We start from the raw sequence: 27,152 nt of genomic DNA on the forward strand, positions 1-27,152 counted from the left end.
TCCTTCACACCAAGAGTGATTAAAACGTGGCGTTCACTGCCAGGGGACGCAGTGATGGTCACAGGCATAAGCGACTTTACAAGGAGATTAGACCGACTCGTAGGGATTAGAAAGTCTATCGGTGGCAACTAGATATAGTGATTATTGGGAAATTCAGGAAGTCAGTCCCTGAATTTCAGTGCCAGGAGGCGTAATCAGGAACAGCCTCGGCCTCTGTGCCCTGTTGTTGGACCTCCGGAATGACTGACACACCACCGGGGAGGTTTAGTCTGGAGAAGTGAAGGTTAAGCGGGGACACGATAACTACGGCTCATTCCGCACCTGCAGAATAATGCACTTTCAAACTGCTTTCAGTGCTCTTTGAAGCGCTGCGGAATGACAAAATCCACTTGCAAACAGTTGTGAAAGTGGTTTGAAAACGCATTATTTTGCGTGTGTGGAAGGGGCCTATGTTTAAATATTTGAAGGGATGTCATGTCAAAGAGGGAGCAAGCTTGTTTTCTGCTGCCTCAGAGACCAGGACACGGAATAATGGATTCAAGGTGCAGGAAAAGAGACTCCACCTAAACATCAGGAAGAACTTCCTGACTGTCAGGGCTGTTGGACAGTGGAATATGCTGCCTCAGAGCATACCGTGTTTCCCCGAAAATAAGACAGTGTCTTATATTAATTTTTGCTCCAGAAGAAGAAGAAGAAGAAGAAGAAGAAGAAGAAGAAGAAGAAGAAGAAGGAGAACAAGAGTAGTAGTAGTAGTAGTAGTAGTAGTAGTAGTAGTAGTAGTAGTAGTAGTAGTAGTAGTAGTAGTAGTAGTAGTAGTTTGGATTTATATCCCCCTTTTCTCTCCTGCAGGAGACTCAAAGGGGCTGACAATCTCCATGCCCTTCCCCCCTCACAACAAACACCCTGTGAGGTGGGTGGGGCTGAGAGAGCTCCAAGAAGCTGTGACTAGCCCAAGGTCACCCAGCTGGCGTGTGTGGGAGTGTACAGGCTAATCTGAATTCCCCAGATAAGCCTCCACAGCTCAGGCGGCAGAGCGGGGAATCAAACCCTGTTCCTCCAGATTAGATACACCAGCTCTTAACCTCCTACGCCACTGCTGCTATGTCTTATTTTTAGGGGATGTCTTATTCTTCCGCTCCACAGCTGCATGCTCTGGTGTTCTGTTCGTCGGGCATGCTTCCAAACAAAAACTTTGCTACGTCTTACTTTCGGGGGATGCTTTATATTTAGCACTTCTTCAAAACCTCTACTGCATCTTATTTTCAGAGGATGTCTTATTTTCGGGGAAACAGGGTAGTGGAGTCTCCTTCTTTGGAGGTTTGTAAACAGAGGCTGGATGGCTATCTGTCAGGAGTACTTTGATGGTGTATTCCTGCATGGCAGGGGGTGGGACTGGGTGGCCTTTAGGGGTCTCTTCCGACTGTGTGATTTTATGATTCTATGATTCTGCTGTGTGAGGTGGGATGCTGGACTAGGTGGGCCACTGGTCTGATCCAGCAGGACTCTTCTGATGTTCTCATGTTAATGTGCACCCAGCTTAGTTCCAGGTCAGATCATGGGGAAACTAGTGAGGATTGTCCGTCTATCCTAAGGGGAAAAAAGATCCATCCATCCAGATATAATTCCCTCTCAGCTATGAACAACATTGGGCCTGCCTAACCTACCTTACGGGGTCGTTGTAAGGATAAAATATGTGTGGGGTGGGGAAGACCCATGTAAGCACTCCTGAGTTCCTTGGAAGGAGAGCAAGACTAAAAACGAAACAGGGGCCCTTTCCGCACGGGCCAGAAACAGCGCCCTGGGGACGGCAAAAACGCCGTCCCCAGGGAGCTGTTTGCACGGGGGTGCAGCTGCTAAACAGCCGCGCCGCCCTCGCACCTCCCAAGCGGCGCGAAGCCGCCGTTTTCCAACCTCGCTTCCCCAGCGAGGTTTACGGAAAACGGCAGCTTTGAGCCGCTGCCATGCGCACGGCAGCGGCTCGAAGGCGCCCTCCCTCCCCCTTTTCACTGTCAACCTACTGTCTCTGCGGCTGTCCGGCGCGTCGCTGAGGCCTGAGGACACACACCCCCTGCCCTGCGACACCGGAGCAGTTGCGCAGGGCAGGGGGGGCGTGTCCCCAGGCCTCGGGGGAGCCGGACGGCCGCAAAAACAGCCAATAGATGTCGGTACAGCGGCGGTGCTCAGCGGCGCCCGTCTTCCCGGTTGTTTCTCACCTGGGACCTTTCGTGCAAAGCGGTCCCAGAAGGAGGGTTAAGGAGTCGGCGTCGTGTCAATGCGCCCGACCAGCCAAATGCTCGATCGTGGCCCGTCTTCGCGGAAACGGCCAGGTAGACACAAACAGGGCAGGTACATGAATAAACACCCTTGGGTCCAGAGTAGTGTTCATTCTCGCCCCGGTGACAACAGTCTTACAGACCACTTTAAAAACGGAGTTAGCTCTGGGGGGTTGTGGGGTTTCCAGGCTGCATGGCCGTGTTCCAGTAGCATTTTCTCCTGACGTTTTGCCTGCATCTGTGGCGGGCATCTTCTGAGGATCCTTTGCTCTGTTTCAGACAGTTTTGCTGCACCGATTTTATACTATTTCTGAGCCTCTCAAGTTGCAGAAACCTTGTGGTTGGCTGTGTCTCCAGCGCTGAATTTCCAAGACCCCACAAAAAAAACCCCACTGGACTCTTCTTAGCTCCACAAAACTCCCCTTGTTCTTCCGCGCGGCATTACCCCCGTTGCTACAGCGTCCCCGACGGTTAATGAAGCCACTCACTGTTCCTCTGATGGACGCTCTGGCGTGAAACGTGGGAGAGGAAAAACCAAGGAAATGCTGCACAGAAGTGGAAACCCACTTGGGATACCGTAACAGGATGTAAAACTAAACCAGTCCAAAGCAGTTTCTGCAAACTCAGTTACGGCCCATCTGTTTTAAAGCTGGGTGCCGGCTTTGCTTTTGAGATGAATCTTCGGCAGGTTTGGCAAAGCGTGCAAAAGTTTCAGACATCTGGTTTTGGAGTCCCAATGGCAACAAACAGAACAACACAACTGGAGCAGCAGTGGCGTAGGAGGTTAAGAGCTCGTGTATCTAATCTGGAGGAACCGGGTTTGATTCCCAGCTCTGCCGCCTGAGCTGTGGAGGCTTCTCTGGGGAATTCAGATTAGCCTGGGCACTCCCACACACGCCAACTGGGTGACCTTGGGCTAGTCACAGCTTCTCGGAGCTCTCTCAGCCCCACCTACCTCACAGGGTGTTTGTTGTGAGGGGGGAAGGGCAAGGAGATTGTCAGCCCCTTTGAGTCTCCTGCAGGAGAGAAAGGGGGGATATAAATCCAAACTCCTCCTCCTCCTCCTCCTCCTTTTCTTTTTCTTTTTCTTTTTCTTTTTCTTTTTCTTTTTCTTTTCTTTCTTTCTTCTTCTTCTTCTTCTTCTTCTTCTTCTTCTTCTTCTTCTTCTTCTTCTTCTTCTTCTTCTTCTTCTTCTTGCAGATTTTCGAAATTCCGGCATAAGAGATTTGGGGGTGTGCAACTTTGTTTTGTTTATTTTGCCTTGAATCTCGAGGAAAGGTGGGGGGTATGAGTGTTTCAGTAAATATAAGAAGAATATAATGATTCTGACGGGCAGGCACAAAATTTGTTTTTAAGATGTCACAAGATGCTGTTTCGGGGAAAAGGTCCGGTCAGAAGTATTGAAAGTGAATGTCTATTGAGGGCGTCAGCAGCATAGTGGTTAAGAGCAGGTGCGCTCTAATCTGAAGAACCGGGTTTGATTCCCTGCTCTGCCACTTGAGCTATGGAGGCTTATCTGGTGACCCAGATTAGCTTGTGCACTCCAACACGTGCTGGCTGGGTGGCCTTGGGCTAGTCACAGTTCTCTCAGAACTCTCTCAGCCCCACCCACCTCATAGGCTGTTTGTTGTGAGGGAGAAGGGAACGGAGATTGTAAGCCCCCTTGAGTCTCCTTACAGGAGAGAAAGAGGGGATATAAATCCAAACTATTCTTCTTACTCTGAATCAATGCGTGATTATGCACCTTGAAGGAACAGGACAGTCATGCTTTTAAATGTTTTAATTTAATTATTTACATTGTTTTCCCTCTGCTGTACACCGCCCAGAGCCCTCTGGGGATGGGGCGGTATAAAAGCTAGCTAGCTAGCTAGCTAGCTAGCTAAATAAATAAATAAATAAATAAATAAATAAATAAATAAATAAATAAATAAATAAATAAATAAATAAATGTTGAAGATGGAGGAAACTTGTGTCACGCGGAAGAGGGAGCAAGCTTGTTTTCTGCTGCTCCAGAGACGAGGAGAAGGAGTAATGCACTAAAAGTACAGGAAAAGAGATTCCACCTAAATATTCGCAAGAAGGAGAGAATGCTGCTAGAACATGGCCCTACAGCCCGGAAACCACACAGCACCCCAGTGATTCCGGCCGTGAAAGCCTTCGACAAGACATTGAACATCTCTACGGGGAGAAATTGTTCCAAGACACTCGGAAATTGAAAAAGGAGAGAATGCTGCTAGAACACGGCCATACAGCCCGGAAACCACACCGCACCCCTCTTAGCAAGAACTTCCTGACTGTCAGGGCTGTTCGACAGCAGAATACACTGCCTCGGAGCATAGCGGAGTCTCCTTCTTTGGCAGTTTTGCTCCAATGAAAGAGGTTTGGAGGTTTTGCTGCATGGCCATCTGTCACAAGTGCGTAGACTGCGTCTTCCTGCTTGGCTGGGGGTTGGACTTGATGGCCCTTGGGGGTCTCTCCCAACTCTATGATTCCAGGAGAAAACAGTTTCCATGGCACTTGAAGGGCAGGGTCCTGGAGCCTTTAAAGCAGGGGTGGGCAATTATTTTTTTCCATGGGGCCGCATAAGAAACAGAAAATATTGTGGAGGGCTGGGCCAAAAGGCTGGACTCAATTCTGCGTAATAGGGGCCGATAAGTGACAGACAGTATGAAGATATGGACAGTGTTTGAGACCTGGATGAGAGAAGCCGGATTTAACGAAGAAATTTGGGAGAAGAGAACAGGAGAATTAACCTTCTGCTGCTTTCTTGAACAACCGGGGAAAAGAAGAGGGGGGAGGGGAAAAAGCGGGGAAATGTATAGTTTGAATAAATATATTGTATGTAACAGTTATATAAACATTCTATACAATAATTTTTAAAAAAAAAAAGAATGTAGGAGATCGGAAACACATCTGGTTCACCAGATAAGCCTTTGCCACTCAGGCAGAGGAGTGGAAAATCAAACCCAGTTCTCCAGATTAGAATCCACCTACTCTTAACCACTGTACCATGGGGGTTCCCCCACTCACAATGCGGTGTCTATTCCCAGCCTGGGGAGCGTATGACAAACTGCCGTCCGCCTGTTGTGAACTGTTGTGCCTATTAAATCTTCGTCGGTTGCCAACACGCGAGGGAGAGAGAATGCTGGAAAAATAAATGTCAGCTGGTGACGATCCAAAGCGGGCCATTTGCTTGAGAGCAATTTTAACTCGTCACGGCTACTCATCAGATTCAGAGTTGTGCCTGGCGGGGTGTTTTGCCGGCGAGACGAACCGGAGACCTTCTCTTGCGGAGTTTTCCGAACCTTCCAATATTTTAATAACACATCCGACCTTCCCGGAATCGTTGGTGGTTGTTTTTTTCCACAGAGCTAGATTTGTGGCAGAAATCTCTGGGCAGAAATTTGTGGCAGAAATCCCCCCCCCCCCCCCCGGTCATCGCTGTCTGTGATGATAGATGCTGTTTTTGCTGGGGAAAGCGAGAGCACTTCTGGTGTGACTTTTCACTCCACTTCGGGGTGCGTCTGGGGAACGCCGGCAGTCAGTAATCGGCCGCAGAGTATAGCTGTGTCGATCTGCAGTAGAACAGCTAGACTGGAGTTTCCACAGGACCTTACAGACCTACAAGGTTTTTGGAGCGTCAGCTGAGATTCTCAAAAACTCATACCTTGGATATCTTGTGGTTCTTAAGGGCTCCGAGACTCAAATCTTAACGGTTCAAAGTCGCAGTGTTTTCCAGATGCTAAGTATCACACAAGAGATATGTGAAATGGTCTCATTTGGGGAGCTTGCAAGCTAGGTCTTAAAATCCGCACCCCTTTCTCCCCTTTTATTAAGGAAAACATCTTTGGGGGTGTTGTGGGATTTCTGGACTGTATGGCCGTATTCCAACAGCATTTGAAGAAGAAGAAGAGGAAGAAGAGTTTGGATTTATATCCCCCCTTTCTCTCCTGCAGGAGACTCAAAGGGGCTGACAATCTCCTTGCCCTTCCCCCCTCACAACAAACACCCTGTGAGGTAGGTGGGGCTGAGAGAGCTCCGAAAAGCTGTGACTAGCCCAAGGTCAACCAGCTGGCGTGTGTGGGAGTGTACAGGCTAATCTGAATTCCCCAGAGAAGCCTCCACAGCTCAGGCGGCAGAGCGGGGAATCAAACCCTGTTCCTCCAGATTAGATGCACGAGCTCTTAACCTCCTACGCCACTGCTGCTCCCTTTAGGAGAAATTCTACTGGAACACGGCCATATAGCCTGGAAACCCCACAACACCCCAGCGATTCCAGCCACGGAAGCCTTCAACCGTACAGAAAACCTCTTTCTTTGGAATGAAGGTCTTTTCCTGTCTTTTCCTCTGCAAGCAAAGAAGCCTGCGGCCCGTCTAGATCTTCTTCCCCTGATGTCAAACCACATCTCGCGCACGCCGGCATGCTAATGATGCCGTCTCCACGGCAACGGGCTCTTTACTCTGCCCCCCTCCGATTCCTACACTGCCCCACTTTTCAAAATTGCAACGGCACATCATAAATCAAAGAAAAATATGCTGTTGGGTGGGGGGGTGGTGGTGGTTTATAAAGGAAACACTGAGAACCGCTGGTGAATCACCTCCTTTGTCCCGGCGAAGAGCAGTTGTAGGACTCTGTAGGCATCGTTTCAGTTAATAATATTTCGTTTGCCTCGATGACATGAACAGCAAAAGATGCGCTTCGGAGAATTTCTTTTGGACTGGAGCCCAGCCGGGAAAATGTGCCTGGACGGATTGAGGTTGCGGACGGTTTCTCACTCTTGCTTGAAAAAAACATGGAGGCTTGGGGCTAGAGCCTGGGGAATGGAGGGGCTCAGAGAGGGTAGGGCAGTGGTGGCGAACCTACGGCACGGGTGCCAGAGGTGGCACTCAGAGCCCTCTCTGTGGGCACGCGCAAACAGAGGCCCCCCCCCCCCCCACATCTAGGCTGGCCTGGGCCGCTGGGCTCGATTATTAGCATTTCTAAACAAAAACCTCAGTATTCAGGTTAAATTGCCGTGTTGGCACTTTGCGATAAATAGGTGGGTTTTGGGTTGCAATTTGGACACTCGGTCTCGAAAAGGTTCGCCATCACTGGGGTAGGGACTTGATCCATAGAGCCAGTGGTGGGATTCAGCTGGTTCGCACCAATTCAGCTGAACTGACAGCTAACCAGCTGACTCCCACCAGGGCAGGCAAGCGAGGGGCCTTTCTGAGCCCTAAAGTGTCGCCGTATTAAGATTCCCTCTCTGATTAGTTATTTTATTGACTTCATTCATTTAGACCCTGCCTTTCTCCCCAGGGGGATAAGAACATAAGAACATAAGAACTAGCCTGCTGGATCAGACCAGAGTCCATCTAGTCCAGCACTCTGCTACTCGCAGTGGCCCACCAGGTGCCTTTTAAGACTCGCGTGCAGGAGGTGAGAAAGCAAAGGGACCTTCTGCTGCTGCTGCAGCTCCACTGAGCACCTGGTGCTGCTAAAGGCATTTGCAATCTCAGACCAAGGAGGATCAAGATTGGTAGCCATAGATGGACTTCTCCTCCATAAATCTGTCCAAGCCCTTTTTAAAGCTATCCAGGTGAGTGGCCATCACCACCTCCTGCAGCAGCTTATTCCAAACACCAATCACACGTTGCGTGAAAAAGCGTTTCCTTTTATTAGTCCTAATTCTTCCCCCCAGCATTTTCAATGGATGCCCCCTGGTTCTAGTATTGTGAGAAAGTACATTGCTGCGAAGTACACTGCTCCTCTCTACTCCATTTTCTCCTCTCAACAACCCTGCGAGGTGGGCTGGGGGGGGAATTTCCAAACCCAGAACTGGCAACCCAACCGATCGTTTCAGTTTGAAGTGGTGATGTCAAGGGCCAACAAAGCCCAGCCAACTTACGGCGACCCCGTGGGGTTTTCAAGGCAAGAGATGTTCCAGAGTGGTTTGTCACTTCCTGCTTCCGCATAGCCGCTCTTTCTTGGTGGTCTAAACAAGACCAACACTGATAACCATCCACAATGGGACAAGATTGTCCCTGCCTGGATGATCCAGGTCAGGGTATAGTTTGGAGACCAGTAGTTGTAGCAAGCCTTTATTGGCATAGACAGCAGTACAACAATAATAAAAACAGATTAAAAAGCATATACAATACAGGGTATACATGTTAGGACGACGGAAATCTACTGGCTTTTAGTAATTTCCAGGAGAAAGTCTGCCACTATCATACAGAGAGAAGGATCAGGGTTATCCAACAAGTAATTATGTAATCCCTAAAATAAATGCGGGGAGATGGGGTAAGAGAAAGTGTAAAGGAGTTGAGATTCACATACTTGGATCCTGATTTCCCTTGAATCTGAGACCAGTGTAGTAATTGGTGGGCCAGAAATTCAAAGATTGAGCCACTGTTACATAGGGCACAATCTTTTTTGGCCTTTTTCTTGCTTATTAAAATCTGCCATGTAACCAAGGCCAGAAGGGCCATAACATTAAACCACAATGGCCCCGAGCATTATGGCTCTCCTCTGAAGACAAGGAGTTTTATTAAAGCTTAATACAGGTAGACGTTAATTGCCAAAAGTGACCCCGTTCAAATGGGAGAGAAAAATACGCTTCTCGGCCTTTTGGCTAAGATCAAGTGTTTGGAGACCAGTTATAAATTCCAGGAGAGCTCCTCTTCTCCCACTTGGAGATCGGTAACCCAACAGGGGCAGTGTGCAGTCCAACTCCTGTTCTTGTGGTTGCTGCCGTCTAGGTCCAAAAAGTTTGTTCAGTTTGGGCCAGGGCCATTTCAAATGTCTCAGTCCGCCTTTCTAAAACGCATTTGTACTTGGTTCTGGTGGGTTTTCCGGGCTGTGTGGCCATGGTCTGGTGGAAAACACAGCCTGGAAAACCCACCAGAACCAGTTGAATCCAGCCGCGAAAGCCTTCGACAATACATTTGTAGTTCATTGTAGTAACCGATCGCAGTGAGGTGAAATCTGTGTGCACTATATTTTATAATATAGAGCCAGCGTGGTGTAGTGGTTGAGAACAGTGGACTCTAATCTGGAAATCTGGGGTTGATTCCCCTCTCCTCCACATGAGTGGTGAACTCTGATCTGGATAACCAGGTTTGTTTCCCCGCTGCTCCCCATGAATAAGGTGACCAGATTGTCACCTTTTTAAACCGGGACCCGGGCGCACGCGCGCGCGGCCGCAGGAGCACACTGCCTTTTGGGGCACTCCCCGGTTTCCCGCCTTGTGACAGGGGAAGCAGGAAGCGAGCCATGAAGGGCAGTCTTGACAGCTTGTGAGGAGAGCTGCGCCTTGCACTGCCTTCACTGAGGCTGACCCCCTGTTTCCCCCCCTGTCACAGGGTGGGAAAAGGGGAGCGCCCCAGAAGGCCGTGTGGCAGCCTTCCAAAAATCAGAACAGTAAAAAAAGAACCCGCGGGACGCGGGACAAATTGGTTTAAGGCGGGACTGTCCCTCCAAAAGCGGGACATCTGGTCACCTTGCCCATGAAGCCTGCTGCGTGACCTTGGGATACTCTCAGTTCTCTGAACTCTCTCATCCCCACCTATCCCACAGGGTGTCTGTGGTGGGAAGGGAAAGAGGTCGTAAGCCGTTTTGGGACTCCTTGCGGTAGAGAAAAGCAAGGTATAAATCCAATGCTTCCCCTTCTTCACCATATTTCATAAATAATTATTTTAATATCATTTACAAGGAGAAAGGGGATCTCTAAGGCGAGCGCCTTACTCTCGGAATCTCTAGGAAACACCGTTCGCGAGATAAAATAAAAAATCCCATAAATAAAACAAATCGCAGCGGCTGCGCTTAGCGTGTCTCCTCTTCAATCCCTCGAGGAGCAGCTGCGTAAAGCGTGCTGCTTAGCGCCCGGTTCGGAACGAGGCCGTGTTTGAAATGCATCGCATGGACACCGGGGAAGCAGCTCAACCTTTGTGGCTGCTAGAACACGGCCATACAGCCCGGAAACCACACAGCACCCCAGTGATTCTGGCCGTGAAAGCCTTCGACAATACAAGGGCACTATTGTCTGTTGTCTAAAACAGCTATGAACATACATAAATACAGAAAGTTACAAAAGCACTAACAATACGCACACACAGAAAATACAACTGTACACATAGGAAGAATTATAATCTATGAGTTCTTTTTGTTTTGCTGTGGAATGAAACACAGATTGAATTTAAAGATACGGTCCTTTACTGTCGACATACATGACGGGCTTAGTTAGTGGTTTCAATAGCTGTACACCTTCTTTAGGAGTCCAAAAACATCCAGAATTGAGGCATTCTAAAACGCCATTCGTGATAATGAGACGTTTTCGTGAGCTCTTCCTCGGCGGAATGATGGTGTCCTGTATTCAGGGCTTTAGGAGCTGTGAAAGTTGCCCGTGTTGGTGTGGCATTGAATTACCTAATTGCAGAGAACTACCACTGCACCTAATGGTCACAGCATTCTACGGAGGAAGAGCTCACGAAAACGTCTCATTATCGCGACTGGCGTTTTAGAATGCCTCATTCTGGATATTTTTGCAGTTTCACCAATCCTTTTTTAAAAAATCCTCTCTTTCCCACTCTTCTGCCGTTTGGCTTTCTATTCCCTGAAGCAATTGCTTGTCGGGCAGGGAATGCGAGAGGCAAAGAGTTCCTCCCCAAGATTGGCAATGCTTCACCTGTTGAATTTTGGCCTGCCGTTCTTCCATTAAAGGCACAGGGCCGCGGCAGAAGAAAAAAAACACACAAGCTAGATAGAAATCGTTTGAAATCGATAGGCTGCAGCGTTTGGGACTCTTTAGTTTGGAGAGGAGGCGTCTGAGGGGGGATATGATGGAAGTCTATAAAATTATGCATGGGGTAGAAAATGTGGACAGACAGAAATTGTTCTCTCTTTCTCACCATACTAGAACCAGGGGGCATCCATTGAAAATGCTGGGGGGAAGAATTAGGACTAATAAAAGGAAACACTTCACGCAACGTGTGATTGGGGTTTGGAATCGCTGCCACAGGAGGTGGTGATGGCCACTAACCTGGAGGATAGCTTTAAAGGGAAGCTTGAGACGAGATTTTATAGAGGAGAGGAGAAGTCGATCTCTGGCTACCAATCTTGATCCTCCTTGATCTGAGATTGCAAATGCCTTAGCAGACCAGGTGATTGGGAGCAACAGCCGCAGAAGGCCATTGCTTTCACCTCCTGCATGCGAACTCCCAAAGGCACCTGGTGGGCCACTGCGAGTAGCAGAGAGCTGGACTAGATGGACTCTGGTTTGATCCAGCTGGCTTGTTCTTAAGTTCTTAAATCGACCCCCCCCCCCCGGCCTTAAATTGTGGCACCTGCTGATGGGAAGGAGGGGCCAGAGGGGTGTTAATGAGCCAGGAAATTGAAGAGGCAATAACTAAATTGTGGGACGAGCTCCTGCTAAGGTAAGTCTGCAGTAGGTGAGAAAATCCCCCTTTCAGATCCAGCAAAAATGGGTGGGAGAGACAGAAGGGGGAATCTGTATCTTCAGCCCAAGGCTGGGGAAAATAGGGAAATTCTAACCCCTCTGAGACTTTGTCCTTCCCAAGCATTGCCCCATCCCCAGCTCCCAATTTTGGGGGGCCGTGCCGGGAGAGGGTGGAGTTTTGGAGGGGAATGACCAAGAGAACCCAATTTCTGGAGTTCAGCTTTCCTGGAGCGGCCCTGTTTCTGCTTGTGGTTGCCAGCAGTCTGGAGAAAAATGCCCGTCCCTTTAAATTGGCAGCTGGAACAGGTCCAGAGGAGGGCAACCAAAATGGTCAAAGGTCTGGAATCCATGCCCTACCTGCGAGGTGAGACTTAAGGAGATTGTTAAGCCTGGAGAAGTGAAGGTTAAGGCGGTCCACGATAGCTATGTTCAAATATTTGAAGGGATGTCATATTGAAGAAGGAGCAAGCTTGTTTTTTGCTGTTCCAGAGGCTAGGACCAGAGGTGGGATCCAGCAGGTTCTCACAGGTTCCTGAGAGTAGGTGACTAATTATTTGTGTGTGCTGAGAGGGGGTTACTAATGGGTGATTTGGCCACGTGATTTTTGCCTTAGTTACGCCCCTCCTCTTAGCAGTAGCGTGCAGAACTTGACGCAGTCTAGCAGGAGGTGCACCGGTGTGCGTGGCAGCCTGCACCTGCGTGCATTCGTTTCCCGCCCAAGGACCGGCGCAGCGGCTGCGTCCTTGCCACAGCCCTGCCCAGGAATGCCCGCTTGGAATGCGCCATCGCGCACGCCCCCAGAGTAGGTGATACCCGCCCAGCCCCATTGGCGCTATGCCACAGTTTGAATCCCACCACCCTGGGAACCTGTTACTAAAATTTTTGGATCCCGCCACTGGCTAGGACCAGAAGTAATGGGTTCAAGGTGAAGGAAAAGAGATTCCACCTCAACATCAGGAAAAGCTTCCTGACTGTCAGGGCTGTTCAACAGCGAAATTCTCTGCCTCAGTGGGTAGTGGAGTCTCCTTCTTTGGAGGTTTTTCAACAGAGGCTGGGTGAACATATGTGGGGAGTGCTTTGATTGTGTGTTCCTGCATAGCAGGGGGTTGGACTTGATGGCCCTTGGGGTCTCCTCCAACTCTATGATTCTATGTCTGCAGCTGGCAAATGCCAATTCATTAAGCCTTTACAAAAGGTATTCCCCCCCCTCCAAGTGTAACCTCTATCTGTGGGGCAGAACTTGGAATGAGTTTGCAACAACAAATTTTAAAAACAACAAAATGGTTTACTTTCTTAACATATAACATCAACATTTAACATCACACTTCAAGGTCCTGTTCAGGTTGCATTTTCAAGTCCTTATATTTACAGTGTTCTGATACTGCCAAGTCCAATTCTTCTTTGCAAGTGGGTTGGCTCCTGAAGACTCCAAGGGCTTGATGAACAGGATTCAACATGAGGAAGGTTTCCAGGAGAACTCTCACCCATTACAACCACAAAAAGAAACCCTGAAACAATAAACTCCAACATTTACAACATAGCAAAAACAAACAACTCCCTTCCCAGTAGTTCCCAACAACATTGCAGTTACCTTAACAAGGTGTTCAGGGCTTATACAAACCAAGGTCCGAGTCTGGTAGCCTTGTCTCCTCCAAACTAGCTCTGCAGCCTTCTGCTGCTTTGAGTCTCCACCCCTTTCTGGGTCAACCCATTCTGAGCAGGGGGGTTACACAAGCTCTTGGCAATCATACTTCTGACCTACTAAACTCAACACAGCCCACCGGCCAGTTCGACTCTCTAGCAGGCATTTCACCATCTCTGACCCTGCACCCCCAAAGCGCCTTTTAAAAAGTGAGTACTTCTTTCCCCCACCACCCTTTGGATCAGAACTGTGGTGTAGGGGAGCAGGGTGTGTATGCCGGTCACTCAAGGGCCGTGGCTCAGTGGCAGAGCATCGGCTTAGCACGCAGAAAGTCCCCGGTTCAACCCCGGGTGTCTCCAGTTAAAAGGACTTGGCAGGAGATGATGTGAAATCCTCTGCCTGAGACCCTGGAGAACAGCTGCCAGTCAGAGTAGAAAATACTGGCCAAGCATCTGATTCAGTATATGGCAGGTTCATGATTTGCGGGGCCCCATGGCCCCAATCCCTGGCATCTTGTTAAAAGAACCAGGCACATGGTTGATGGGAAAGACCTTTGTCAGAACATCTGGAGAGCAGCTGCCAGTCAGAGTAGGCAACACTGACCTTAGTCAACTATTGGTCTGAGTCAGGATAAAGCAGCTTTATACGTAGGGATGGGAGCCAGTGTGGTGTCGTGGTTAAGAGCACGTGGATTCTAATCTGGAGAACCGGGGTTGATTCCAAACTCCTCCACCTGAGTGGCAGAGGCTTATCTGGTGAACCAGATGCGTTTCCACACTCCTACAGTGGCGTAGGAGGTTAAGAGCTCGTGCATCTAATCTGGAGGAACCGGGTTTGATTCCCCGCTCTGCCGCCTGAGCTGTGGAAGCTTATCTGGGGAATTCAGATTAGCCTGTGCACTCCCACACACGCCAGCTGGGTGACCTTGGGCTAGTCACAGCTTCTCGGAGCTCTCTCAGCCCCACCTACCTCACAGGGTGTTTGTTGTGAGGGGGGAAGGGCAAGGAGATTGTCAGCCCCTTTGAGTCTCCTACAGGAGAGAAAGGGGGGATATAAATCCAAACTCCTCCTCCTCCTCCTCCTCCTCCTCCTCCTCTTCTTCTTCTTCTTCTTCATTCCTGCTGGGTGACCTTGGTCCAGTCACAGTTCTCTCTGAACTCTGTCAGCCCCACCCACCTCACAAAGTATCTGTTGTGGGGAGAGGAAGGGAAAGGAGCTTGGAAGCCACCTTGAGTCTCCTTACAGGAGAGAAAAGTGGGGTATAGATCCAAAATCCTCCTCTTCCTCTCCTCCTCCTCCTCCTCCTTCATTATCATCATCATCACCCAGACCTGCAAAAACAGGATGTTTATTAAGCTGTGGTTGGGGCGGGAGCGTGTCACACGTGCCACCGCTTTTCGCTTTGACACCTTGGAGCCAACCTGTTATAACACCCCTTTCTAGGTGGCTGACGAGTGATACAAAGAGAGAGTCTTCTGTTTCTCCTATCACCTTTCTCTGAATTCTCAGGAGAATTCTTGCAAGGGGGGGGGGGTGGAGTGGGGTGTTGCGTTTTGCTGCCGCGGAGTGTCAAATTTGCAATCGTTTCCTTCCTCTGTTTGTGAGACTGCTTCATCTCAGCCCTGCTTACCTTGCAGGGTTGTTGTGAGAATAAGAAGAGGGGAGGAAAACCCCGCAAACCACTTGGGGAGTACAGATGAAGCAAATAAACGAGTCTGCCTGATGAGAAGCTCTGGCCCCGAAACTTGTGGGTGGAGCCTGAGCACTGAGGGGGTGGGGCTTGGTAAATCTGGGGCGGGGCTTGAGAGGCCAGGGCAGTGGAGCAGGTGCAGGGAGAGGTCTTGGTGTGAAGCTAGGAGAGCTGATATAATGAGTGTTCACATCCACACTCGCTACAAAGCTGGACTTTCTCTTTTTGGCATGCCTACCTCACAGGGTTGTTGTGTGAATATCTCCAAGCCTTTATTTTTGCCCGCCTGCCCTCTTTTTTTCTATAGGAACAGGGCAGACGCATAAATAAATAGGCGTGGGTTAAATAAAAGCATTTGGAACTGATCCCGTTCCTTAGACCCCCTCCGCACACGCAGAATGATGCACTTTCAATCCACTTTCGCCATTGTTTGCAAGTGGGTTTTGCTGTTCCGCACAGAAATAAAGTCCAGCTGCAAAGTGCATTGGAAGTGGATTGAAAGTGCTTTATCCTGCATGTGCGGAAGGGGGTTTAGATCAGTGTTCCGCAACATGGTGCCCACCAAGCGTTTCAGAAAGTGGGTGGGTTTTTCTATTGGCTCCTTTGTTCCAGTGAAAAAGGTTTTCTGTGGCTATAGCCCCAGGAGGATAACGAGGATAGGTAAGCATCCTTGCGTGCCTTAGAGAGCCAGCGTGGTGTGATGGTTAAGAGCAGATGGATTCTAATCTGGAGAACCGGGTTTGATTCCCCACTCCTCTGCCTGAGTGGCAGAGGCTTATCTGGTGAACCAGATGTGTTTCCGCACTCCTACATTCCTGCTGGGTGACCTTGGGCTAGCCCCAGTTCTCTCTGAACTCTCTCACAAGGTGTCTGTTCTGGGGAGTGGAAGGGAAAGGAGATTGTTCGCCACCTTGTTAGTCTCCTTACAGGAGAGAAAGGGGGGTTATAAACAGGGGTGGGATCCAAAAATTTTAATAACAGGTTCCGACGGTGGCGGGATTCAAACAGTGGCGCCGCCGCACAGTCCCTATTGGTTAGGGAGGTTGCTTTAGTAAACCCTTCTCGGCACTCGGGAAAAATTAGTAACCGCTTCTAGAGAAGCGGTGAGAACCGGTTGGATCCCACCTACCTGGTTATAAATCCAAATTCTCCTTCTTTCCTGCTTAGTGCATGGTTCCATCTTAGCATGAGTCGCGGTAAGGCAGAAGCTTAGATCCGAGGGTAGAGAACCACCCATGGAAAGGATTTCCTTTTCTTTCTGCAGCCCTGAAAGCACCCCCCCCCCCCCCCGATATGCCATTCATGTTGAAAACGCTCCCAGGAACAGCGGGGGGGTTGGGGTTGGGGGTCTGCAGTAGAAAATTTCTCCTCTGTAGTAGTGGAAATTTTTTGTGAGGTGCAAGCCGAAGAGCAGAAGTTCAGCCAAACACGTTTGTGTTTTAGCAGACGTAGAACTTAAATCGGGGGCAATGCTTGTGATAGAGAATTGATAGAAGCCCAGTTGGGTAGTGTTTCCTAGTGGGTATGGGGCAGAGGTGGGATCCAGCAGGTTCTCACAGGTTCCCGAGAGTAGGTTACTAATGATTTGTGTGTGCCGAGAGGGGGTTACTAATGGGTGATTTTGCCACGTGATTTTTGCCCCTCCTCTCAGCAGTAGCGCGCAGAACTTGAAGCAGTCTAGCAGGAGGTGCACCGGCATGCGTGGCAGCCTGCGCCTGCGTGCATTCATTTCCCGCCCAAGGACCGGCGCAGCGGCTGCGTCCTTGCCACAGCCCCGCCCAGGAACGCCCCGCCCTGGAATGCCTGGCCACGCCCCCGTCGTGCCACGCCCAGCCCCATTGGCGCTACGCCACAGTTTGAATCCCACCGCCATGGGAACCTGTTACTAAAATGTTTGGATCCCACCACTGGTAAGAGGGCACACTTTCCCCCCGTTGGCAATGTTTGAGCAGTAAGCACTTGATTTTTTAGCATTTCAGCGTCCAATTTTCGGACCCCCTTCCTGGATGGCGAAATTGAAACCCTCCTTGAAATATATGATACTTAGAAAGAATTTGAGATTGCCCTTGTTGGCCAAAGATAGGTCCGCCGTCTCAGTTCAGGTGTGGTCACGTGACTGCCAGCCAGCCACCGATTGGTCCCTGCCCCTATAAAAACTCTGTGCCCAGCTGGGTCATACTTCAGTCAGGAATAGCTCTAAAGCCGGTTCCTCCTTTGCTGGTTCCTCTAATTTTTTCCGCAGTAGAACTTGACAAATGAATGATTTGACAGATACTTGGTGAGTGAATAATTGCCTCTTTATTTGTGAGTGAGGAGAATGTGTGTCTGTGCAATTCTGGCATTTCATATTTTTTAAGAAGAAGAAGAGGAGGAGGAGTTTGGATTTATATACCCCCCCCTTTTCTCTCCTGCAGGAGACTCAAAGGGGCTTCCAATCTCCTTGCCCTTCCCCCGTCACAACAAACACCCTGTGAGGTGGGTGGGGCTGAGAGAGCTCCGAGAAGCTGTGACTAGCCCAAGGTCACCCAGCTGGCATGTGTGGGAGTGTACAGGCTAATCTGAATTCCCCAGATAAGCCTCCACAGCTCAGGCGGCAGAGCTGGGAATCAAACCCGGTTCCTCCAGATTAGATACATGAGCTCTTAACCTCCTACGCCACTGCTGGTGGGGTGCTAGAATATTTTCTGGGCATGCCCATTTTTCTACTAGCTTCTCAACGCTCTCCGTTCTTCTGACTTTACAGGAACCCTGGTGACTTCTGAAAGGAAGACTCTCCCATCTTGACTTCTGCTGCGACTTGAACCTTGCAGGAGTGTTTGAGGTAGATTACGGGTGAGTTATCTCATGCCTAATCTTGCTGTCGTGTTTGTTTTATGAAACACTTATTTCCTGTGTTGCTACCAATTGGGGAAGGTTGCTGTCTAGGTCTGGCGATCAAAGGTCAAAGCAGAGTTTTCTGTGTGTTTACTCACACATTTACCATTTAATTACATGTGGAGCAGGTGAGCCAGATGTAAAAAACAGACCTTCCTCTCATGAGTCTCCTACAGAAGAGAAAGGGGGATATAAATCCAAACTCCTCCTCCTCCTCCTCCTCCTCCTCCTCCTCCTCCTCCTCCTCCTCCTCTTCTTCTTCTTCTTCTTTTTCTTCTTCTTCTTCTTCTTCTTCTTCTTCTTCTTCTTCTTCTTCTTTTTTTTCTTTTTTTTTTTTTTTTTCTTTTTCTTTTTCTTCTTCTTCTTCTTCTTCTTCTTCTTCTTCTTCTTCTTCTTCTTCTTCTTCTTCTTCTTCTTCTTCTTCTTCTTCTTCTTCTTCTTCTTCTTCTCCTCCTCCTCCTCCTCCTCCTCCTCCTCCTCCGTGGATTTAAGTAAGAGCATTTCCTTGTGCTTTCTCTCAGACTGTGCACGAGGCTAAAATACAGTAATGTATTGTCGAAGACTTTCTCGGCCGAATTCAACTGGTGGTTGTGGGTTTTCCGGGCCGTGGTCTGGTAGATCTTGTTCCTAACATTTTGCTTGCATCTGTGGCTGGCATCTTCAGAGGTGTATCACAGAGAGAAGTGTGTTACCTGGACACAGCGTGTAACACACTTCTCTCTGTGATACACCTCTGTGATACGCCTCTGAGGATGCCAGCCACAGATGCAGGCAAAACGTCAGGAGAAAATGCTACGGGAACACGGCGATACAACCTGGAAAACCTACAACAGCCTTGTGATTCTGGCCGTATACAAAGATCTGGCTTTTTGAAAGGATGCGTCTCAGGAGGAAGGTGCCCGCTGCCTGAAAGCAGCTCGGTTCTTGGAAATGGAAACCTTTGAGTTTCTCTTTTGCAAATTGGGAAGTCCCGAGTTTGGGTCTGTAGTTAAAGAGCAACAGGGAAGAGCTGAGTCTGGGGGTGGGGTGTGTGTGGAGGGCAGTGTCAGTCACGAGAAGAAAGACAGCAACAAGCAGTTTACTTCACTGTCTCTGGAGAAACAGGTTTTGGAGGAATCTACCAAATGAAACGCTGCGTGGGGGGTGGGGTGTCCTGCCATCTGTTTGGATTTTACTGTGTTTTAAAGTTACTATTTACCTACCTACCTACCTACCTACCTTCCTTCCTTCCTTCCTTCCTTCCTTCCTTCCTTCCTTCCTTCCTTCCTTCCTTCCTTCCTTCCTTCCTTCCTTCCTTCCTTCCTTCCTTCCTTCCTTCCTTCCATCCATCCATCCATCCATCCATCCATCCATCCATCCATCCATCCATCCATCCATCCATCCATCCATCCATCCATCCATCCATCCATCCATCCATCCATCCATCCATCCATCCATCCATCCATCCATCCATCCATCCATCCATCCATCCATCCATCCATCCATCCATCCATCCATCCATCCATCCATCCATCCATCCATCCATACATACATACATACATACATACATACATACATACATACATACATACATACATACATTTAATTTATAGGCCGCCCTCCCCCAGAGGGCTATATGTCTTTTACTGTGTTGTACGCTGCCTTGAGCCCTTTGGGGATGAGCAGGATAGAATTATAAAAAATAAAAATAAAACTGGCAGAGGTAACTCTGACCACAACTGTACAGGAAAGGAAGTTTAAGTCTCCGCCCCACCTTGTGCCATTTCGCAAACCTGTAACATCCCAACCAAGCAGTATCTGCTGTTATAAGAACACAAGAAGAGCCCTGTTGGATCAGACCAGTGAAGGTCCACCTAATCCAGCCCCCTGTCCCACACAGTGGCCAGCCTGTTCCTCTGGCGGTCTAAGAACATGCTATAAAGGCCAAGGCCTTCATTAGAACTTGAGAATCCAAGAAAAACCATCTTGGATCAAACCAAGGCCCATCAAGACAAGCAGTCTGGTGGCCAACCAGGTGCCTCTAGGCTGAGGCCTTCAAAAGAACCTCAGAAGAGCCCTGCTGGATCAGATCAATGAAGGTCCATCTAGTCCAGCATCCCTCCTCACACAGTGGCCAACTGTTGTCTCTGGAGATCCAGCAACAAGGCACAGAAGCTGAGCCTTCTCCTGAAATTGTCTTCTGGCATTGGAACTCACAGGTTGACTGAACGTTGTGGTTCCTTTGGGATATTTATTTATCTAAAACATTTTAGACCACATTTCCACCCAATTGAGGGTCCTCAAGGTGCTGAACGGCCAAAATACTACAACAGATTTTAAAACACATGCACATGAAAACAATAAATACTATTAACAGAATCACAGAGTTCGAAGAGACCACAAGGGCCATCCAGTCCAACCCCCTGCCATGCAGGAATACACAATCAAAGCACGCCTGACAGATGGCCATTCAGCCTCTCTTTAAAAACCTCCAAAGAAGTAGACTCCACCACACTCTGAGTAGTGCATTCCACTGTCGAACAGCCCTGACAGTCATGAAGTTTTTCTTGATGTTTAGGTGGAATCTCTTTTCCTGCACCTTGAATCCATTACTCCTGGTCCTAGTCTCTGGAGCAGCAGAAAACAAGCTTGCTCCCTCTTCGACATGACATCCCTTCAAATTAAATGTTCAGGAACCTACCCCTCTCAGATGTTCAGGAACTGTTCCCATCATGGGCCACTGGCCATGCTGACAGAGGCTGATGGGAATTGTAGTTCCTGAACATCTGGAGAGCCGCAGGTTCCCTACCCCTGAAATATTTAAACATGGCTATCATGTCCTCTCTTAACCTTTTCTTCTCCAGGCTAAACATACTTAGCTCCCTAAGCTGCCCCTCATGGGATATTGAATCCAAACCATTGACCATTGACCATTTTGGTTGCCCTTCTCTGGACCCGTTCCAGCTTGTCAATATCCTTCCTGAATTGCGGTGCCCAGAACTGGACACAATATTCCAGGCGAGGAGTAACCCATGCAGAACAGAGAGGTACAATTACATCTCTCAATCTTGACACTATATTCCTATTGATACAGCCCAGAATGTAGCCCAAAATTGCACATGCTTTCTTGGTTGCCACATCACACTGCTGTTCAGTTTGTGGTCTGCTACGACTCCCAGATCCCATGGGAGTCACGTGGGGGAGCGGAAAAATCGCCCCCCCCCCACTTCTGGGGAGGAGGAGGGGCAAGGCTGGGCCCAGTGGTGGGATTCAAATCATTTAACAACTGGTTGTTTACAAGCACCATTTTAACAACCGGTTCTGCCGAAGTGGTGCGAACCTGCTGAATCCCTCGGCGTGACATGTCCAGCCATGCCCCTCCTCCTTCCCAGAAGTGGCTGGACCCGGGGGGGGGGGGCGCAGCACCTTCCACGGTGCCCTGTCCCCCCACCCCCCTATTTCCCTGAGTTCAGCTGGCTGCAAAAAGCAGCCAGCCTTTAGAAGTAGCCTGGTGGGACCTATACTTCCCAGGAGACCTTGTGAGCCATGGGAGGGCACTGCGGGGGGGGGGGGAGGTGCCATTGTGCCCCGGCCGCCATTTTCCCCTCCTGTGCCTCTTCAGGGAGGCTGTCTCCGTGATCTCAGTGGCTCACTCACACTGCTGATTCTGGGTTTTTTCAGAATGAGGTAGGTTCAGCTGAGAGCGTTTGATGGCCCGAGGCCGTTCTAACAAGCTTCCGTTGCAGTGCGACGATTCGGACGTGAGTCTCCCAGATTCTAGCCGAACACCTTAACCACTACACCACGCTGCCTGTTGTGGTGATGCAGGGATGCCTCTTACATTTTTCCTCACTGGGTTATCCTTGGCGAAATGCTTTAAAAAAAAAAGTGTTATCTTTAAAACGTCTGTCCATCCGTCCGTCCGTCTGTCAGTATTTATTCTTTACATTTATATTCCGCCAAATCTTCCATAGGACTCACGGCGACTCACAATAAAAACATACAAAACAATCCATACAATAAATATGATAAATAGTATAAAAATAAGCAATTAAAACATTATAAATAACATAATTTAAAAACAAATTACAAAGACAAATAGCATGAAGAACCTAACAAAGGAGCATATCTATCCATCTCTCTCTCTCTCTCTCTCTCATCTCTCTCTCTCTATCTCTATCATCTCTCTATCATCTCTCTATCATCTCTCTCTCTCGATCATCTCTCGATCATCTCTATCATCTCTCTCTCTCTGTCATCTCTCTATCATCTCTCACTCTATCATCTCACTCTATCATATCTCTCTATCATCTCTCTATCATCTCTCTATCATCTCTCTCTATATCTCTATCATCTCTCTATCATCTCTCTATCATCTCTATCATCTCTCTCTATCATCTCTCTATCATCTCCATCTCTATCTCTCTATCATCTCTCTTTCTCATCGCTCTCTCATCTCTCTCTCATCTCTCTTTCTCTCTCATCTCTCTCTCTCTCTCTCTCTCTCATCTCTCTCTCATCTCTCTCATCTCTCTCTCTCTCTGTCATCTCTCTATCATCTCTCACTATCATCTCTCTCTCTCATCTCTCTCTCTCTATCATCTCTCTATATCTCTATCATCTCTATCATCTTTCTATCATCTCTCTAATCTCTCTCTATCATCTCCATCTCTCTCATCTCCATCTCTCTCTCTCTCTCATCTCTCTCATCGCTCTTTTTCTCTCATCTCTCTCTCATCTCTCTCTCATATCTCTCTCTCTCTCTCTCTCTCTCTCTCTCTCTCTATCTATCTATCTATCTATCTATCTATCTATCTATCTATCTATCTATCTATCTATCTATCTATCTATCTTCAACTAAACCAGGCTATCTTGTTGCAAACTAGGGTTGCTTTTTGCGTCATTGTTAATTACCGCCTCCTTGTTCAGTCTTGCACATCTCTTGCGGGAGCGCGGCAGTTTATTAGCTCCCTGATGGATCGCCTTAAATTATTCCTTTTTTGTCTTTGGCAGGGCGCTTAAAAGGGGGGGAAAAGAGGCCCGAAAGAAATCCCAGATGGCCAGCAACAACACCACCAGCATCGCGCAAGCCAGGAAGCTGGTGGAACAACTCAAAATGGAAGCAAATATTGACAGAATAAAGGTAACCCGGCGGTATCTCATCATCTGTCAGTTTTCAGCCTGTGTGCTGTGAATCTCTGGCCCCTTCCGCACACTCAGAATAGTGTACTTTCAATCCACCTTCACAATTGTTTGCAAATGGATTTTGCTGTTCGGCACAACTGCAAAGTGCATTGAAATTGTTTTTAAAGTGCATTATTGTGCGAGTGCAGAAGTGGCGTCTGAGTGGGTTCTTTTGTTAGAAGATCAGGATTTATGAATGAATTTCCCTGGAAAAGATCTTGCTTCCTCCTTTGCAGAGAAGGATGGTATAAGGGAGCAGCAGTGGCGTAATGGCTAAGAGCAGGTGCATTCTGATCTGGAGGAACCGGGTTTGATTCCCATCTCTGCCGCTTGAGTTGTGGAGGCTTATCTGGGGAATTCAGGTTAGCCTGTGCACTCCCACACACGCCAGCTGGGTGACCTTGGGCTAGTCATGATTCTTGGGAGCTCTCTCAGCCCCACCTACCTCACAGGGTGTTTGTTGTGAAGGGGGAAGGGTAAGGAGATTGTCAGCCCCTTTGAGTCTCCTGCAGGAGAGAAAGGGGGGATATAAATCCATACTCCTCCTCCTCCTCCTCCTCCTCCTCCTCCTCCTTCTTCTTCTTCTTCTTCTTCTTCTTCTTCTTCTTCTTCCTCTTCTATTATTATAAACAATGGGCCTCAACTAGCCAATATTTTTCCTGCGGCTTGCCAAGTGCTTTGGGAAATTGGGCAGGTGGGGATTTTGTCCTGGCAGGTTTCTGTTTGGGTGAGCAATTTTTTGAAACTGTTGGTTTGGGAGCAGCTGCCCCTATAGCACTCTCATCTTCACTGAATGGCTGAACCTAAGTTGTGTGTATCAGGCACAAAATAGTTTACAAAAGGCGTGTTTATTTTAAAAGGATGTCCTGTTAGACAGAGCTTCTGCCCGAAACGTTGAAGCGTTTCTACGTGAGTTCGGCATTGCTATTTGAGTTCTGCATAACTTTGCTCCCTAAAATGTACACAGCGCTGATGTAGTGGAAACGATAAAAGACAGATCACAAGAACCGACCACACTATGGCTACAAACCATGCAAACTCACTGTGCAATAATGTGTTTGTTTAATCAATCCAAAGCGTAAACAATTGAAGACTTGCCGGCATGTAACAAAAGCATAAACACAAATCCGCATCCCGACTTTATTTGAACCAGATCAAGGAAGGAGATAGACATAAGAACATAAGAACAAGCCAGCTGGATCAGACCGGAGTCCATCTAGTCCAGCTCTCTGCTACTCGCAGTGGCCCACCAGGTGCCCTTGGGAGCTCACCTGCAGGAGGTGAAAGCAACGGCCTTCTGCGGCTGTTGCTCCCGAGCATTAAGGCATTTGCAATCTCAGATCAAAGAGGATCAAGATTGGTAGCCATGAATCGACTTCTCCTCCATCAATCTGTCCAAGCCCCTTTTAAAGCTATCCAGGTGAGTGGCCATCACCACCTCCTGTGGCAGCAGATTCCAAACACCAATCACACGTTGCGTGAAGAAGTGTTTCCTTTTATTAGTCCTAATTCTTCCCCCCAGCATTTTCAATGGATGCCCCCTGGTTCTGGTATTGTGAGAAAGAGAGAAAAATTTCTCTCTGTCAACATTTTCTACCCCGTGCATAATGGTATAGACTTCAATCCTATCCCCCCTCAGACGTCTCCTCTCCAAACTAAAGAGTCCAAACTAAAGACATGTGCCATTACATACATAAAAGGCATATAAACCTCTTGAAAATATCTGTATCCTTCTTTGATTTGGTTCAAATAGCATTGGGATGCCAATTCGTGTTTGGGCTTTTGTTACATTCAAGTGATTCTTTAATAACTTTGCTCCCTGGCATTGGAGGGTTGGCTCCGCCTCTCGTGTCAACCATCTTGGGTTGGGTTTCATCTCCTGTGGCAGCCATTTTGCTATTGTGCCCACCACTGCGTGTCAGAACTCCAAAGAATCAAAAAGGTTGCAGCTGCCTGGTGTAAAAAATAACTATCCAACATTCACTTTTTTTATCTTAGCTCTTCCTCTAAGGCTAATGTATTCTCTAATCTATTCAGGATACTCCGTTTCTCCCTCAGAACAACCCTATGAGGTAGGCTAGGCTGAGAGAAAGTGGTTGGTCCAGGGTCACAAGGTGAACTCCGTGGCAAAGGGCAACAACACATGGGAGTCCACATATCTCTCTCAGCCTCTTGGAATCAAATTGTGACAAAGGAAGGTGGAAATTTCAACTTTTAAGATCTGCTTAGCAGTGGCGTAGCGCCAACAGGACAGGTGGGGCATGGCTCCTCAGGCGTGCGCCAGTATGTGGGGCGCCGTTCTGGGGGCGCCGTTCCCCCTTGATGCGTTCCTGCTGCTCAGCGTCACCAACTGAAATCAGGCCGGCTGTTGTGGATTTTCTGGGCTGTGGGGCCACGGTCTGGTAGCTTTAGCTCCTAACGTTTTTCCTCCATCAGATGCAGGTGAAACGTTAAGAGCTTTGAATCCCGCAAGGTAGAAAGGGGGCTGATCCGTGTTTTAATTTAAATAAATCCTGTGCTTGTTTACTTGCAAGTTAATCCCCAGCAGGTTCGGCAGGCCTTCCTCCCAAGCAAGCATGTATAGGCTTGCAATCCGAAAAGGGTTTTGGGGTACAGTAAGTGCTTGGCCGGGGGCATCAGTGAGCCAGTGATGGAGAGATTGAGGGGGGGGGTGTCAGCTTTCTGTTGATACAAAAGGGCAGCTCCCTCGTTCAGGTGTGTCAAAGTGAGGATTTGGTTTGACGTGAATTTACAGAGCAGCCCTTAGGGCAGTGGTGGCGAACCTATGGCACGGGTTCCAGAGGTGGCACTCAGAGCCCTCTCTGTGGGCACGCACAAGCAGAATCCCCCCCCCACATCTAGGGTGGCCTGGGCCGCTGGGCTCAGCAAGCCTGAGCTGGGCTCGATTAGCATTAAACCTAAGACCTAGTTTTGGGGAAGCAGTGTAGGTAACCCTGTTAAGCGCTGTTAAACCCCACTGATTTTCATGCGAAGAACTAAAGCGCGATCTTTTACCTGGGAGTAAGCTCTGTTGCTGGCAATGGGGCTTGCTTCTGAGTAAACCCTCCTTGGGTCGTGATTCCCCCTTTGGAAGAGTTGCACGGTTGCTTCAAAGCAAAGCCACCAAGCTTACTCCCGAGTAACGCACGCCTCGGAGCCAACCGTTTTTTCTAAACTAAAACCTCGGCATTCAGGTTAAATTGCCGTGTTAGCGCTTTGCGATAAATAAGTGGGTTTTGGGTTGCAATTTGGGCACTCGGTCTCAAAAAGGTTCGCCAGCACTGCCTAAGGGGTTACCCCTGTCTAAGCCCATTCACTTTAGCGGGCTTAGCTGGAGTAACTCTGGATAGGACGGCGCCGCTATTTAGTACTGGGGTTGTTGATTTGGTCAAAGTATTCGTTATAACCCTCTGGCTTTTTCTCTCTTCCCCCCCCACCCCCCGCCCTTTCAAAGGTTGAAACCGGCCCTGATAAGCTAAGGACAGGCAGCTAAATAAATAGCCCCGCAATTGGGGATTTCAGCTTGATGCTGAAAGCTCTAGACAGCCACGGCCGGCCTCGAGCTCCCTTCTCGCATCGCCATGGCAACCGTGGGCATCCACCAGAGCCGCTGGTCGGGGGGGGGGGGGGGTTAGAACGGGGCCTGTCAAGAACTGAGCCGCTTTTCTGAAATAAAGTCGAGGATTACGCTTGTTCTCGGAAACGGCTCGTTCTCAGGGCGGAGGGTCCCGAGTGCGAACCCACCGTCCGGCCAAATGGTTGCGTTCCAGCGGGGTACGTCGCAGCGCTTCAGGGAATGCCCCTCCCAACTCCAGCTCTGCAATTTACTGCGCTCTGAAGATGCGCCGAAAGTATAGGGGAAGCTGAAGTTGGCCCAGATGTGGCGCAGAGACAAGTGCCAACAACAAACCACCATACTTGGGTTCATGGCGGTCCGTTTGAAGGCTTTGAAGACTGAGAAGGAGGCTGCACGTGTTGAGGAGAAATGTCGAGTGTTAAATTGCTGTGCCCAAAACTGAACACAGTACTCTAGGTGAGGTCTGACCAATGCAGAGTAGAGTGGTACAATTACT

At 48.8% G+C, this 27,152-nt stretch overlaps 1 protein-coding gene across 2 annotated transcripts in view; it reads left to right on the forward strand.

The window, feature by feature from the left end:
- The window catches only part of GNG2 (G protein subunit gamma 2), a 61,798-nt gene that overhangs the window by 28,200 nt on the left and 6,446 nt on the right, over positions 1-27,152 (forward strand). For both annotated transcript variants that reach the window (XM_048486453.1, XM_048486454.1), the window contains exons 2-3: positions 17,786-17,874; positions 22,909-23,038. In XM_048486453.1, the coding sequence (XP_048342410.1) occupies positions 22,952-23,038 (87 nt within the window). In that variant the 5' untranslated portion in view covers positions 17,786-17,874; positions 22,909-22,951. The remainder of the gene's footprint in view (positions 1-17,785; positions 17,875-22,908; positions 23,039-27,152) is intronic.

This window comes from Sphaerodactylus townsendi, linkage group LG02 (genome assembly GCF_021028975.2).
Source record: "Sphaerodactylus townsendi isolate TG3544 linkage group LG02, MPM_Stown_v2.3, whole genome shotgun sequence".
Classification (NCBI taxonomy): domain Eukaryota; kingdom Metazoa; phylum Chordata; class Lepidosauria; order Squamata; family Sphaerodactylidae; genus Sphaerodactylus; species Sphaerodactylus townsendi.